This window comes from Myripristis murdjan, chromosome 24 (assembly GCF_902150065.1).
Source record: "Myripristis murdjan chromosome 24, fMyrMur1.1, whole genome shotgun sequence".
Taxonomy (NCBI): Eukaryota; Metazoa; Chordata; class Actinopteri; order Holocentriformes; family Holocentridae; genus Myripristis; species Myripristis murdjan.
The window spans coordinates 4,580,239-4,597,406 of NC_044003.1; the positions used below are offsets into that span (position 1 = coordinate 4,580,239).

Here is a 17,168-nt window from a genome sequence, read left to right on the forward strand (position 1 = left end):
CAGGTTAGTCTGCTGAGATTGTATTTTAAGCTTTGTGGCGCAGTGGAAGTTTTCAGAAAAAGGGCAAAGAGAGGATTTTTTTCTTTCCTCCATCAGTTGCCTCGTCTTCTTCCAGAGGGGTTTTGCGCCGTCCTTTTTGTCCTTCTGTTTGCTCGCCAGTTGGTAGCTCACTTCAGATCTGATATTTAATTTAATAAATACCCCCCGTACAACAGCAAATAGATACCAACCGCTGGTGAACATTGTTGTGTGGAAGGTAGCGCTGCCCCCTTGAAAGCTTACTCATCGAATCATCTGCCATACTGTCTGAGTCGATTGAGATTCTTTGAGTTGAAGGGACGCTTTAATTTGTTTAATCATTAATCCTCGACCTTCTTTTTTTTTTTTTTTTTTCTTTTTCAAAATAAAGATGCCGTAAGAGCTTCATTTAAACAGAAATACCTGTGCTTGGCCTTGTTATTCGGGCAAAACTGCACAGGATTACAGATTGGCTAGCAATTACAATCCACACAGCTGTCTTTATGAATTTTATGGACTCTAACTGCTCAGAAATATTTATGAATCTTTTGAGTTTGATTATGATTTCCTTATTAATGCGGTCTATTTAAACTCGTGCCAGTGCATTTTCTCATTGAAAGACTTTATATGAATTAAAAAATAAGAACAACACTGAGAAACTGAATCGCATTAAACAGCCAAGTTGTATCCAGCCGATGGCCAGGGCACTTTTATTATGAAGTTTTATTTGTTTCTAAAAATAAAGTTGGTTGCTAAAAGAAGAAGTAGCTCTTGCAGTTTTTTGGATGGGTTTCTTAGTTTTGTTGGACATCGAACGTCATAGTAAAGTCAGAAAATGGTGTGTTGTTGTTCGACAGGGCTGCGCTTCCTGGAAGTGGTACTTCCCTTTCCACTACGCCCCGTTCGCCTCCGACTTCAAAGACATCGTCGGCATGTTCAGCGAGTTCGAGAAGGGGACCAAGCCGGTAAGACGAGAGCAAATGTTCTCATCCTGTCCTGTCTTGTCCTCTCCTCTTCTTTTGTCCTCTGTCCTGGTCTTCTCCTCTCCTCATCATTGTTTTTTTTTTTTTTTTTTTACTGTTATTTTTATAGTATAGAAGCAGGACCAAGTTTATACAAATGAAAAGTATCTGGAGATTTTGTTTGAACTGTTCCCCTCTCACAATAGAGATGAGAACATCTTAAATGAATAATTCACCGCTGGAAAGATGTTTTCATTAAACCCTGCTGGAGTAGAAAAGCACAAATGTTTTTGAAACTGGCTCGTCATCGGTATCGGTCAGTATCAGCTGTAAAGTAAAATTTCAGTATCGGCCTGAAATGAAAATTTCTGCCGACATGACATGCCCAAACGTGAGATCTGTCAAAGGATTGTCTTAGGAAGAGAATCATCCAGGTCTGATTAAAGAAGCTGAATCTTACAGCTTTGTTTGAAAGAAATTGTTATATTAAAATAAATATAGTATGTTTTACATAATCTGAGTTAAAGTAATTTTCTTATCTTTCCCGGTGAATGTGTACATTTTGAAAAGCACTGCATCTGTCAGTGGGCCTTCACAATAAGAGCAGGCATAAAGAAATAGGCTATTAATTCCACTGCAGGAGATATTTGATGTTCTCTGCGTTTAGATAGAAAAACTTTGTGCATATGTCAGTATCAGCATTGACAGTCAGCCAAAAAGTGTTGGAAAATATCAGGATATTGGCCAAAAACCCAGTGTCGTGCATTCTTAGTGATATTGCCTTTGGCTCAGAAGGAAGAAAACCTACAACTACCAGAATGCACTGGGCAGAACGCACAGCTGGGTGATGAACTGGGGGAGTGTATGTGCTAAGCTAGTCTTGAACGGGCCACACACACACACACACACAAAAAGTGTATTTTACGTTTTCACACTGTAAAAAATAAGTGTAAATGTGTTCTTTACCCTGTGGGCCTGTCAGTGGGTGGGAATGGGGAATTCAGTTTGTCAGCATATTTGATGTATGGAGCTTCTCAGTGTTTGAGGGTTGACGACATGAATTCAAGCCAGATAGATTTGTTTTGTATATTTTATTCTTTCCGGATAAAAAAAAAACAAAAAACTTTGAAACTAGATTTTTTAAATGCGCAAGTATAATCTGTAGTTTGCTGGCAAATGAACAGAAAGCTCTGGTTGCAGGGAATATGGAGGCAAGGTAAACATTGTTCATTTGCATAATCTACTAATCTGGTTGAAAATCGGCAAAATATCCCCTTCAGTCACTTTGTTGGAAAGTCATTTTCTCTGCAGATCTCCCCTGTGCAGTAAACGCTGGCGGTGCTGCAGCTCAGGTGGATGTTCTCTCTGATCGTGTCTCTGCTTGCTGTGTGCAGTTCAAACCTCTGGAGCAGCTGATGGGCGTGTTTCCTGCTGCCAGCGGCAACTTCCTGCCCACCACGTGGAGGAACCTGATGACCAGCCCCGTGAGTTCAAATCATTCTCCAGGTCGCTGTGTGTGTGTGTGTGTGTGTGTGTGTGTCTGGAAAGCTCAAAGGGCTGTTGACACGATTCACAGGAAGCATCCTCATCTGGAAACTCTGGGAAACGCTGACAGACTGGATTTTAAAGTGGAAAAATCCTGTTGTTTTTTTGTTTTTTTCCACTTTGTTTCGATAAAACATAAGCTGCGCTCTCCTGCTTGTGCTCCATATTTTAGTTTTTCCTTTCTTGCTGAATTCTGTTAATTAAATGTCTCCTTTTGAAACAGGATTCCTCCATCATCGACTTCTACCCGGATGACTTTGCCATTGATCTCAACGGCAAGAAGTACGCTTGGCAAGGTGAGTCCCTGACTAACCTTTTTTTTTTTTTTTTAAAGCAGGGTGGGGTGTGTTTTTTTAATTGAAAGCATTGTTTTGATTCGTAGTTGTAGAAGCCCCGCCCCCTTGGCCCCAAACATAAGAGGATTGGTCGACTCCAGTAAAGTCTGCCAGCTGTTTAAATCACAATCCAGCTTTTCTTGTTACTACAAATTTGTCAAAATGATTAATTTCTGCTTATTTTGCTGTGACCAAGGAGCATTCAGGAGTTTTAAGTAAAGATTATGTTTTTACTTAAATGTTTTTTTTTTTTTTTATTTGCTTGATGTTGTCACTGCTCACCCTGTTGTTGACTGAGGGACGTTTACCTGTTATTACTTACTAACTGAAATTTGCTTTTAACAGGAAGATTAAATTGTTAATTTTAAAAAAAAAAAGTAAAAAGTACATGTCGTGTTCTGTTTGAAGGCGTGGCGTTGTTGCCCTTCGTGGATGAGCGTCGGCTGCGGGCGGCTCTGGATGATGTTTACCCAGACCTCACCTCCGAGGAAGGTAAACAGCACACACTGCACCAGGAGTGAAACTGCAGGAAAATTAACTTTTTTTTTTTCTGGTCTCGGCACAAACTTTTGGAACACAGATGCATGCTTTGATTTTTTGTTTGATTTTTAGTTGATCTGAAATGTAAAAACCGGCCTTTGACATCTAAAAAAAAAAAAAAAAAAAAAAAAACCACTCAAAAGTAGATTCTGCCTGCCGGTAGCCAAACATAAACAACTTATGTTTTTTTTATTTAAACAACAGAAAACAGAATGAGCTTCATACTGAGTCTTCAGAGTCTCTTTTTAATTGGAATATCAGTACACACACACTGCAGAGGGTTTAAAGCATGATGCATCTACAAAATAAATAAAAGACACAAGAAATAAAACTCAAGGCAAAAGTCATTTACAAATGATAAATAACGATGTTGGAGGCTACTGGTAATTATCTTTTTTTTTTTTTTGATTGTGCTAATCCTGTGTTTAAACTGTCACGATGGTACTGATATATTCACGCAGCTGCATCGTGTAGAAATGCAAAGAAAGCAAAAACCTTGGCGACACAGATCTTCTCTTAAGCAGAAGACACAAACTGAAAACCAGAAATATGTTGCATAATTAATGAATGGATAATTAAACTTCACGGCAGCCATAAAGTGTCTTAAGTTGGATACTGCAGTCACAGGCCCACTTGCTTTTTGTTTTTCTGACTTGTTCTCATCCATTTTTTCATCCGTTGGTGTTTAATTTGATCGCGGCTGCTGTTTTCTCTTTGCTCCAGTGAAAAGAAACAGCCTGGGAAGCGACGTGTTGTTTGTGGCGAGGTCCCACCCGCTCTGCGACTTCATCCAGGAGCTGTACCGGGCTCAATCTAACGAGGTAAGGGAGAAAAAAAAAAAAAAATTCGTAAACCCAGAACAGCTTGTGCGAACAGGCAGCGAGGGAGCTTCACCTGGTGCCGTGTGTGGCATTTTAAAATCAGGTGAATCATTGCATTCGTTTGGAGACATGACCGTAAAAAAAACAGGCGGTCAGAGAGCAGCCGGTCAGCAGGTGGGATTAGCCAGGAAATCTGCTGTGTTGCGTTACGGCACAGAACAGGAAGAGGGCGCTGTTTTTCCAGAGCAAACGGCTGTAGCGCTTTCAGAGTTTCTGGCAGCTTCTCTCAGATGATGGAAGGAGTGAAAAACCGATGGGAGAAATCACTTCCAACGCGTTGATCCGGTTCAGAGAGGGGGATGCGGCACAGGAAGTAGCAGGGCTGATGGGAAATGTAGTCTTAATGTGGAGAAACACGAGCACCGACAGCACTTGCTGCTGGGAGACAGAGGCTGACAGTCGACTGCACCGTCATCACGCTGGTTTACTGTAATTATACTGATGCAGTTACATTAGTCTGATGAAGATGAATTGTAATTTAAAATGCTAGAAACTGCACCTTTAAGCATCACTGTAAAATGTCTTAATTACTAGGGTTTATATTGGTACTTTAAAGGTTTTTGTCTTCACACACGCAGATTCAGCAGCTTCGGAAGTTAAAGGCCTGTGTCCAATAACTGTTAAATTTTTTTTTTTTTAAGTTTTTTTGAAAGCCGGGATCAGATTTGATGTGTTTCTTTCCAAAAAACCGTTCAAGCACCATCAAACAGAGACTGGCTGCTGCATCGCTCTGTTGCAGATGTGTTGCCATGCAGGTGTTGCGTGTGTTGGATTTGTGTTGATTAAACACGAGTGAAGTGAAAGCTGTTCTGCTCTGTGATGAGCAGGGTTAGCTCAATCCTTGAATTTCTAACTTCGATACAGCACTCAGGAAATCGATATTTGATACCATTTTAGTTACCACAAAGTCAAAAAACAGGCAAAAAATGGATTTCATCTGAGTCTGGAAGAGAAATAAAACACTTTTCAGACACAAAGATGTTTGGTGGTTAAATTAGGCTAATTTTAGAAATTCAAAGTGACTATTTGCATTTGTATATTAATAATTTGATATAGAGGGGAGTGTGTGTTGTCCAGCGCAACAGCATCTCTCTCTGTTTACTAGTGAATTGTGTTTGTCCAGTTGAGACCCGACTCAGCTGTTACTCAGGCAGACCTGGTAGTTTTAGGCAGATTAGCTGAATTACTTAATTTGTTAAACAAAAACACACTGGGTAACATTTAAAAAAACAACTTTGTACTTTCGGAGGTACATTCCTGAAAGTAAAAGTAGTAAATTATCATAAGTAAGCTGGATTAAATCTGAAACACTGCAGGTGTACATGCTGTTGGAAAGCAGTGTTGATACAGTTCAAGATGTTTAGTAAAGATATTTACTGAAATATTGATAACTTTTGCAACCCTTGTGATGACTTCAAGAGGAAAATACCGCATCACAAATGCATGTTGTAATAAAGGAACTGAAACAGGATTAGTTACAAGGCGGTGTCGTCCACCTCGGATATGATGCAGGTTCCTCCCTGACGGCAGCTACAGCAGAGAGGGAGGAAAACCCGGCATGACGTTTTATTTTCTTTGCACCGCTTACGTGTTCGTTTAATTCTTCAGTTGGGTTTGGATGAGCTGGTAAGCCTGTAGTTTCAGTGTCCCGATCACAGTCTAAAAATGCTGTTTCTGCCCTGATAAGGTAACAATTCGGAGAATAAGACTCAGTTATTGAAATTTTTTGGCCAAAAAAAATAATTTAATAAAAAAAAAAGAACATCAGCATGAAGTAAGTGCTTTTGGCAGTGTCAGTAAACTGATGGTTTTAGTCATTTATCAAGTAAAAACTCCAAAAATCTGATTCCAGCTTCACTAAAATCTAAGATTGTCCTCCGTTTCTCCGTTCATACGTATGTAAAGGGGGGCTGGTCAGACTGAGGAAGACATTTGAAGGCATCTGATCACTTCCCATGAGCATTTGTCATTATTTTTCCACTCCTTACAGATTAAATGATCAAAAAAAACTCAGTAGATGAACTAATGAAAGTTCATCAATAGATGAAAAATAAAAATTCCTTCATGCCGAAGCCACATGCATTAATTGCATCAGTTGAACCATCATGCCGGTGTGTTTGAGCTGTTTGTTTTTAAGGTGTGTGTTCAGTCGGGTCACCGCCCCGTCTCTCTCCTCAGGGCACTGAGTTCCCTGCAGAGCTGTGCCATGGAATCCAAGGTACATTAAATCTTGATGACGACCCTATTCTACCAGATAAGTAAGGAACGCCTGCTTTACTATCACTTTTGTACATTTTCTCCAAGTTCCCTTGTTTTGTTTTGATTTGTTTTTCTCTGAAATCCACATTAACCCTCGACAGAAAGCCTGCCCGGTCTGCAGACGCTCGACCTTTTCACTTATTTGTTTTTGTGCCATGTTTTATCTTTTCAGGACGGTGCCATCTCCCGTCCCAATGCTGCGGGATATTTCACAGAACAGCGCCGTAGGGTAAGGACCAGCCCGCATCTACATCACTGTAAAACAACAGAGGACATAAATGTAGAGGTTTAAACATTTTCTGTTTTTTTGAGCAGATTTTAGTGTTTCCCCTGGAATGTTTTTGGAATGTCATCCTGTTACTGTACATTTCCTGCTAATCCCTTGAAGACCGAGGAGATGTAGGATTCTGGGATTTGATGCACTAATTGATGACTCAGAACAATTCCACATTAACATAAGGTTTTGTCGTGCTTTAGAGGCCCACTGATATTAATGCCCATGTGTATATTCATTCTGGAGCGGCGCTGCACTGTTCCAGAATGAATATAGGAGAAACACTGGCTTTGTTCCAAACTGAGATATCAGAAGAATAGGTCAGTTGTAGGGATGGCGAAAATGGAAAATTTTCTTGGTCGACCACCGGGCCTCATTAATCGGTTTATTTCGGTTAACCGAGAATATTATTTTACTGTCTGTAAACCATAAAAGAATAACCGCAACAAATAGAAGCTAGCAGCGCTAGCACCGGCGCCATTGTCTTGCCCCAGACGCATACCACTACGTCCGCGACAAACAGAAGCTTGGCTCGTTTCTCCCGTAGATATCTATAATATCTATAATATAATTATAATATACTATAATTATTATCGATATCTATGGTTTCTCCGGTCTGTCTCTACCGAGCTGAGCTCTGTGCGTAATGACGTCATCGAAACCTGGCAGAGCGTCCCGTCGCCATGTTTACCGTATTAAACTGTATGTAAGCGCAAGAGCAACTTCTCCGCCTTCAGGAACAGTTGGAATTTTTCGATCGATAAAACCTTACGGTAGTTACGGTATTTACAATCTGACATGCGCATTTGTGTCGGCGATGACACGTCCGGACTAGAGTGCCTGTAGAGAGAGTGGCGACAACTCCGTTCACTCCAACGGTTCCGTTTTTTCACAGCAATGGCGGCGTAAGGAGACCCTCTCTCTACAGGCACTCTAGTTCAGGCTTAAAGGGTTTTTAACCGACAAGATTATTCGGTTAAAGTTCAAACGGTCAACAACCGGTCAAACGGCCACCGGTTAGTATCCCTAGTCAGCTGACAATGTAAACAAACAAAATGTGTCGGCGAGCTGAAGCGTTCAGATTTCCCTTCAGTGGAGCTGAGGGGCCGAGGCCGAGCCCAGAAACACCAGCCCACAGCGTGACCCCTCCTCCAGCAAACTGCACAGTCGGCACAATGCGCTCAGGCAGGGGACGTTCTCCTGGAGGCGGGGAACGTTCTCCTGGAGGCGGGGAGCGTTCTCCTGGAGGCAGGGAACGTTCTCCTGGCGTTCCCCAAACCCAGACTCGTCCATCAGACCGCCACATAGAGGAGCCTGATTGGTCGCTCCACAGAACACGTTTCCACCGCTCCAGTGGCTGTGGTGCTGCCCCCTGGTGGCCGAGTCGCTGTGGTTCCTAAACACTTCCACTTTGCAATAATCCCACTTCCAGCTGATGGTGGAATATCTAGGAGGGAAGAAAGTTGAGCAGCTGACTTGTTGCAGCGGTGGCTTCCTGTTCCATCACTATTCCAGCAGCACCTGAACTCAGTGAGCTCTTTAGAACCAGACGCTCTGTCACTGATGTGTGTAAAGGCAGACTGCATGGCTGCTGCTGGAGGTTACACACCTGTGGGGACGGGACTGAAGGAAACACCTGAACTCACTGATTAAGAGCTGTGGCCTGGTATTTCTGTACATATAGTTTATGTTGGAATTATTGAAAGCTGTACCACAGATGATGACATTTTTCCAAAAGTCTTATTTCATGGAATCAGTCTGGATGTCCTGTGATGTCTATTTAACAGTCAAGACAAAACTGATGTGAGACATTAGGAATATAAGGAGTTTAATTGTGAGGTTGTATTGTATCTACCTGTGTGTAAACCTTAAGTGAAAGCTGCCAGTGTGAATCAGGAGGACTTAAAATCTCAGTTGTAACTCTTCTAAGACACTGAAAACCTACCTGGATTAACACCTGGTGCGAGTACGGCCAACCCTCACCTGCAGCTCAAAACGGCATCAGAAAATAACTCTCGACTCGCGCTGAACGTCACGTCGCCGAGATCCATCGGTGTGAGAGCAGAAAGGGATTTTTCTCTTTTTGAAAGTGTAAATATAAGCTAATGTGACTCCTTTTCGCCAGCTGAAGATATTCCTGTCTTTTCCAGAGTGAAGTTCAAGGACCCGCAGTACACAGACGGCTACGTGTTCAAGGCCGTCATCCTCCCCGGAGCCAAGTGAGCGTTTTCTCTTTATCCGAGCTGCATTTCACGAGTTGTTCCGTTTGTCCTCGTTAACTTCCCCTCAGCCCTTGGTAATGCCTAACAACAGCCGCCGCGCGAAGGCCACTTGGAGATCAAAGGGGAAGCGAGCGGGAGGAGAAGGCGGGTCGGCGGGCGGGCGGGCGGGGGGGGGGGGGGGGGGGGGGGGGGGGGGGGGGGGGGGGGGGGGGGGGGGGGGTTTGAATGGAGCACACCTGTCCTTGTGTGCAGTCAGCGACGTTTTGTTGCCTTTTACAGGTAGAAAGGCCTTTAGAGTCAAAGAAGCCACGCCGTTACATCGTCTGCAGACTAACATGATAGATCAGCATGTGTTAATTTGACCTGTTGCATTTGAAAATTCTGTTTTCTGATCATTAAGTTATAATTATATTATTATTGTTGTTGCTATCATTATTATAATTATTATATTAACGTTCTAAGGGGAGATAAAGAACAGTAGGTGATGTGAAAGATGGGTTGAATATCTATAGGATTGCCATAATTATATGGATATTAGGTTTTTTTTTTACATACATGTGACATCATTTTCCAACATCAAGTTCACTTCAGTCGGGGAGTTTGTCTCTCTTGTCTGTTCTCTTGTCTTCCAGCGGATCTGTCAGTCAAGAAGAAAATGTGGTCAGAGAATTAAACATAACTGCAAATTTGGGTGTTTTTTTTTTTGTATGAAGGGTCGGGCTCTGATCTGTGTAATAAACTGAAACAGATACAGAGGAGAATAAGACAAAGCTAGACAGCAAGGCTCTGAGAGAGATTTCCTCTATAGCTTTAATTTTCTGTTATTTTATGATTATTAGTTAGTTTACGCCTCCTTATCCCTTCAAATAAAATACCGTTTCTATCCCAAACTGACATCCTATTGGTTACAAGTGGAAATACATTAAATCCAACAAAGTAAGAGCCTATTTCATTCTTGTTTTTCTTCAGTGACCAAACCTGGCAGCAAAATTTCATTGAGACAGATGCAGTGAATCTACATGTCTCATTTAGAGGGAATGGGATCCTCTGCTCTCCTGCAGTGCTGATTTATGCTGGAAAAAAAAAAGAAAAACAGTATATATACATAACAATTATGCATACTTGCATATTTCACATTTACTGTTTATGTGATATTTTTTCCTCAGGATCCCCTCTAAAGTCCTGAAACCGTCAGACTGGGAGAGGTCGGGCCAGGGGCCGTGGAGACCCCAGCTGGGCTTCAACCCCAACAGGCAGCAGGCTCACCTGAACCAGTCGGCCTTCAGGGCTCTGGGGTAAATATCTGTCACTGACACACACAATGTTACTGTCTAACCTGAGAATAACCAGCCTTTTTTCATGTAAAAACTCTACAAAATGAGACATGAAACATTTAAAGAGTATTACTTGCAGTTATTTTGAGCTCTGTTTGTCATCACATGAGATGAACGTTAATTAGATTATTTAACATGGGGTTACACAAATTAGGTCATGATGTATTTTGATATCAAAGTAGTGCTTTTGAGTATCGTGATATTTATTTCAGCCACATCGCCCAGTAAGTGAGCGCTTGAATGGATGCAAGAAGAATTAGGAACAAACTGGAAAATGTGGAAAACTCGCAGAAAAGGATTTGGTCTTATTTTTTTCTGACCAGGATGTCGCGGTGGATGAAGTTGATTTTAGAAAGAGCAACAACACACAAAATGTAGCCGGCCAATGAGAAAAGACCTGAGGCGTTCAGTAGCGTTTTCAACCCGAGCCCAATTAAAACAGGTTTACTTATTTCAGCGGAGAGCCTGTGAGTGTCATTACGACTGGCGGGTATCTGCAGTGTGAACACGCCACGTCTCTGATATTTGTGAGTCCGGAAAGCGACAAACTCTTGGAGAACAAACTCCTTGCTGTTTTTCAGCGAATGCAGAGGTCATCCGATAATAGCCATCCAGTCTGAGTTGACATCTCCTTCGTGAAATAATGCGTTAACCCTCACAGCGGTCAGTAAAGTGCCACAGCACACGCGGCCCTCCAGTTCAGACGATTGAATGGACTTTTTAACATCCATTCAACAAGAGTTTTTGACCTCCATGCAAATGTAGCCACCGGGACCACGCTGTATAGACAGATTGTTTAATGGGAGGAATAAAAGACATAGATCTATATACATATGAGGATTTAGAGATGAAAAGTTTACCTCAGCCGCCTTTCTCTTGTGTGGCAGCGTTTGAAGCTAGCTAAACTTTAAACTTTAAAATGTCAGTGTCACACGGCGGTGCGTTGTGCAAATCGTGACCTTTTGCATCGAGGATGTGAGCAGCAAAACTCTGAGATGTTTTGTGCTGTTAAAGTCCACCGAAATTCAGGTACATGAGCAGGTCTTTTTAATGAGTGGATGAAAAAATAAATAGGCCAAAAAAAAAAAAAAAAGAAAAACATCTAGAAACTCTCCAAACAGCTGCTGTTAAAAGGATTTGTGCTTACGTTGCATTGTGTGTTTTGTAGTATTAGCTCTTAGTCAGAGGTGGTTAAAAAATAATTACGCTTCATCTTCATTTGAGATCTGGAAAAGTACAGTATTTTGAAATAGAGGACGCGGAGGAAAATGTGTTTAAATGTTTGTATCCCCATTAACCAGCCGTGCTTGATTATGATCTAAGCTCTCTCTCCTCCACACGTCGATATTATCATTAAGGAATGCGAATAATTGAACATCTGGCTCAGTCTGACTAGCATGTTTGGGAATTAATTATGCACGGATTTGAAGAAACTAAATGTATTCCACTGCTTTTTTTTCATTTGTTTGTTTTCTTTTTTTTTTTTTTTTTCCTTCTAAACCAAGTCCTTAATTCAGTAATTCAGGCCGTTATTTGCCTGGATGGGGCCAAACAGGCAGGTGCTGGCAAACAGGAAAACCTGGGACGCACGAGTCATTTTAAGGAAGGGGTTTCCTCTTTGTTGCATTGATTCCAGATAAAATGACGACTTCTTGTCTTATTTCACCGCAGAGATAAAAGCTAGACCAATTTATCAACCAGCACTGGGCTTTTAGCAAATATCCAGTATCATCCGGTCGGCGGCGTCCTTCCGATCTGATGATCCTCTCTCCCTGAACGCAGCTGTAGAAAGACAGTCTGAAAAAAAAATCTGCCGTCAAGCCTTGTTTTCTCTGCACATGGTGATTGTGTCACTTGTGGCTCAGTGATGCTCATTTTAATTCAGTTATTCGTCTAAAGGCAGGCGTGTGCAGTTTTCCCTAAAGAGCTGTTAACCCCCCCCCCCCCCAAAAAAAATCTAATTTATCAGTTTCATTGTGTTTGTGATGGTCTACATGTTGTTTCAAAGGAGTAACATTTAACCAAATATAAAATAAGAAACTAAATACATCATGTTTTTGGGCATAAACATGGTCAAATTTGAATATCAGTGCCAAAAATACAGGAATATATCAGTATTGGCCTTCAGAAACCCATATTCTTTGAACCTGTTGGTTTTTTATTAAGATGTGTGGGGCTCAATTCATTGAGCAAGGCACTAACACTGCCAGGGTTTATGTTCATTTCCCCAATGCACTAACGTTTCTGGAGTCAGGGTTACTGGACTTCTGCGTCAAAATGCCACCGTGGCTATGCCAGAGTTTGTACTGGTTACACGATTAACCAGGATGCAGGTTGTCGCCTCTCCTCAACCGGCTGGACCTGAGGTGCAAATCTGCTCTGATGTTGGCAACTCATCCCCAAATTATTCAGACTCTGCAAGATGTCATTAATACAGTTGTCCCTCTCTATAATGCGGTTCACCTTTCGCAGCCTCGCAGTTTTGCAGATTTTTTTTAGTGCAATTTTGCATGCTTTTTTTTTTTTTTTTTTTTTTTACAGCACATTGTGTTCTGCGTCCTGATTGGCTAAGGGACTGTAGACCGTTGTCAATCAATCTCCTCCGTGCCGTGTCTCCTGTGCAGTACAGAATGCGTTCATTCTATAATACTGGACTTATTTTTCTACGAAGGTTTGAACTTTGAGAGTTTAAACAAGAGAGAAAAGTGAGAAAATGTTAATGCCTGTCTGAGAAAAGTGTATAAAGTGTGTAGTGAGGGGTTTTACAGCCTTAAAACATCTATAATAATTGAAAAAAATAAAGCTGACTACTTCGCGGATTTCGCCTATTGCGGGTTATTTTTAGAACGTAACTCCCGCGATAAACGAGGGACCACTGTATCCCCAAACATCGCTTTGCACGCCACCAGTGTGTGTTTATGTGAGCTTCTTTAGAGCAGAATGAAGAAACTCTGGCCTCTGCTGTCATGTGTTCAGTGTTCACAGATGAGATCAGTCGGTGAGCACTAAACATACTCGCCGCCGTAGAGATGACACGTCAACACAAAGCATAATTTGACCTTTACAGTGCTACTGGGTCCTCCCGTACTAAGTATTTGTACTGAGTGGCGGACATGTTAACCGAACGGCATGTTATTGTGTGGTATTTTGACCTGACATCACTGATTTTGTTGTTTTGCCGTCATCTTGTTGCAGTCACAGCCTGGGCAGACCTCAGCATGGCGGACATGGAGGACAGTACAGCAACACGCCGCCGCCGAGCAGCTACCAACAAGGAAACTACCGGCCGCCACACAGCGGCGGACACCAGCCACCTTTCCAGCGTAAGGAAACACACAAACACATCCTCGATTCAGTTAAACTGGATGGTAAATTTGCACAGACATGAGCTGGGATTGTCCAGTGATTTGAGCTTGTTCATGTGATTTTTATCTCTTGTTAAACTGCCGTGTTTTGTAATAGGATAAGGTAGGATTTTGTTGAAGACTAATCTTCTGACAGGTAATTTTTTGTAATTTCAGCAGGAGTTTGTTTTTTGACTGCCCTTTTCATCTGCAGAAGTATAAACTGTAAAAAACAATCATCAGTCGTTCAGAAAAGTCATTGTTTTGGTCATTTATCGAGTAAAACTGTCAAATGTCTTGGTTACAGCCAGGCTTTCCTCTGTTTCTTATCAGTATGATGAGTCTGCTGTTGGTTCAGACGAAGGAAGTCATTTTAAGACCCTATTCGCGCTGTTAAGTTGTGATGAGATTTTTTTTTTCATTATTTTTGACATTTGATAGGCAAAACAATCAAGAAATAATTAATACATGAGTCAGAATGTAAGAAATTTTTCACTGCAGCCCAAGTAAATGATTGGCTCCTGCATGCGGACAGCAAATTTCCTGTGAAAATGAGTTTCAGGAAACGTGGAGGGTTTTTTTTTTTTGTTTTGTTTTGTTTTGTTTTGTTTTTCACAGCTCATTCTGACGCACATGCTGCAGGGACAACAGGGCTTCATGCACAGTGCAGTGGGATGGTAAAGCACCATCAGACAGCCATAATCTGGAATATAATCTTTGGATGTTAAATTTATCATCTCTCCTATGAATCTAATTCGGGGCTCATTAAGGCAGAAAACAACTAATAAATTCAACAGCAGCTCCCAAATAGCCTTCTTCTGAGTTGAGTAGCAGTGCGAACGGTTGCTGGTTCACTTCCCACCCCAGCCACAGTGTCCAGGAGCAGCCGACGTGTCCTTGAGCAAGACGCCGAACCCGCCCTGTACAAGAGCATCAGCTGAAAGCCTAACAACGTAAACATAAAAAGATTTGTTTCTGCATGGAAGGATACTTTTATTAATTCGCACGGGGGAAATTGGGTACTTTGTATACCCAGCTGCCAAACTGCTTCTCTTTTTTTTTTTTTCTCCTTTTTTTAAGACGCAAATAATTGTGTTATACAATTAAATAGCTCCCCCTTTGTTCAGCGCATGAGGGATTTTTGAATGGCTCCTCACATATGGAGGGAGAGTTTCTGTTTCCCATCTCCTAATCACGGTCTCCTGTTCGGCCCCGGCCTCAGCCCCGCGGTCCTCTGACAGCACTCCTCCAGTTTGACTTTGATGTGCCAATTTGCAAGTAGATGAATAATCTCATCTGCCCACTGATAGCGTGCGGGGGAGTCGCGGCTATTCTGGTGCCACTTGATGCAAATGGGGGTTTTTGGCTTCTCCGGATTGCAGCAGCACCTCCCTTGGCCTCTGCTGCTCGTTCTTGATGTTAAACTTGCCAATTAGTGGTCGACGACATTCTTTTTTTTTTTTTTTTTTTAATCTCCCTTTATTTTTTTCCTGTGGAAATAGTTATTTTAATAAAAACGAATCAGGATAAACGTTCGGCGCCGCTCGTCTGTGATTGTGGGTCTGTTTCTTGCTACGGTGCCGTTTTTACATTTTATTTTTTTTGTTATCAGCTGAAGTGCCTGGAAGTGAAGATGTGTAATTGTTACAGTTGGCATTGATATCCTATTTGAATTTGGCTGATTTAGGGCGTTTTTTAAGTATAGTACCTATGACATTTTCCTCAAGCGACGAACAGCATCGTGCTATATTTAGGCCCCAAGTCATTTTATTCCTGTCAGTCGCTTCAACAGAAATAACCTATTGATTTTATTTATTTATTTTTTTTTTTTATTATTATTTTAACCAACCCAGCTCGCATAGCAGAGGCTTGACTGATCTTCATAGATGTTAAAAACCGGAATGATGCGGACGAATCGTAATATTGGCAACGCTAGGAACGTGATTAGCCAGACAAGTAGGCCTTATTCTGCACCAGGAGGCCAGAGGCTCGCTTTTGTCCAGATAACACTTTCTCAGGGCCGATCCTCTGCTTGGCCAGTAATCACCATGGGCTTTGCTCCACTGGGCTTTTGTTAAAGGGGGGGGTCCTGTTTGCTGATTAGCGTTGTGGGAGACCAGAGCTGGTAATGAGACTGTCGAGTGGCTCCGCTGGACACAGTGGCCCCCTCTGATAAAAGCATCCGGGAGGATCCCATTTGATTGGATGCGGTGCGATGCGGCCTGAAGAGGGTTGAAACCAAAGTTAACTTCCCCCTTTTGACGGCGCCGCTACCTCCTGCGGTGATGTGTCAACACACCGGCTCTGCAACACGCCGCGGGGCTTTGTTCACCGCAGCCGAACCAGCTGGTGTTTAATAACCGGCCCGCTGAGGCTCTGCTGGTGGCCATTATTGTCTTGACACGGACTGACACCAAATTTTAACCGGGGTAAGCAAAAGTAACGTTTTCATCCAACGGCCACAGTGGCTGATGGCCCTTAAAATCCCCCAGCCACTTTGAATATTTCACCAGCCAGACAGACTTTTTTTTATATATATATATATATTTCTGACTGAATAGTTGATTCCCTGCCAAAGTCAAACCGACTTCTTTGCCAAACTGACCAACTTGAATCAGGAGAAGTCAGATGAGACTTTTATCCTTGATGATTCTGTGTTTTGCCAAAAATGTCTTTGTTCGTTATTTTTTTTTTTTTTAAACATGAAAACATGAAGGCTACAATATTGAGGCATCTTATTTCCAGCAGACAAACAGCTGATTTATCCACATTTGGGTGGTGATTTTAATTCCCCATGCTGATTTTACCTCTGCTGCCTTCAGCTTTGATTCTCATCAGGCAGCATCAGGGACTTAAATGAGAATTTTCTGTTGTCATCAGGGTGGGGAATTAGTTCTAGCCGCTGTAGCCATGGTTCACGGGCTTTAATCTAATCTAAAAAAAAAAAATCATATTTGCTCGGTGAATTTGGAGTGCATCTCCTTCGGCTCGTGGATGAACAGGTTAGTTTCCTGCCCTGGTTACTGGCCCTCGGAGGTTGAGACATATAGTCGCTGAACTAATTGAAAAAGACGTTTAGTTGTGTGCCGCTGTTGTAATCCCGGCGTTAATACAGTGACTGGCGTGTGTTTAAAGGATTTAAAGCGTAATCCTTTGTTGGCTTTTGTCTCCCGCAGCCTGGCGGTCTATAGACTTTCAGATCATTGTTAATTAAGGAGATTGACAGGTGTCTTGCTCGTAATTCTCTCTTTTGAGTCATCGCTGGCGACGGGGAGAGGAGACGAGAGCGTCGTGGAGTTATTCGGAGCCCAACTGGGTGGTCCACTTAAAGTTTGTGGGTCGAGGAGGTAATCAAACACGAAAATCGAATGACAAAACAAAATGATAATGTGCTGACAGCAGTCTGCCTGCTTGCTGGTAATTGTGCGTTTACTACTTTTTGTGGTGGTCAGCC

General features: G+C 42.1%; 1 protein-coding gene across 1 annotated transcript in view; it reads left to right on the plus strand.

Annotated features, from left to right (window-relative positions):
- xrn2 (5'-3' exoribonuclease 2) overlaps window positions 1-17,168 on the plus strand; it is a 49,197-nt gene that overhangs the window by 24,087 nt on the left and 7,942 nt on the right. Inside the window, exons 19-28 of the mRNA XM_030047264.1 lie at window positions 876-983; window positions 2,375-2,464; window positions 2,749-2,821; window positions 3,269-3,352; window positions 4,124-4,221; window positions 6,460-6,539; window positions 6,713-6,769; window positions 8,965-9,033; window positions 10,203-10,331; window positions 13,566-13,693. Of these exons, the coding sequence (XP_029903124.1) occupies window positions 876-983; window positions 2,375-2,464; window positions 2,749-2,821; window positions 3,269-3,352; window positions 4,124-4,221; window positions 6,460-6,539; window positions 6,713-6,769; window positions 8,965-9,033; window positions 10,203-10,331; window positions 13,566-13,693 (916 nt within the window). The remainder of the gene's footprint in view (window positions 1-875; window positions 984-2,374; window positions 2,465-2,748; window positions 2,822-3,268; window positions 3,353-4,123; window positions 4,222-6,459; window positions 6,540-6,712; window positions 6,770-8,964; window positions 9,034-10,202; window positions 10,332-13,565; window positions 13,694-17,168) is intronic.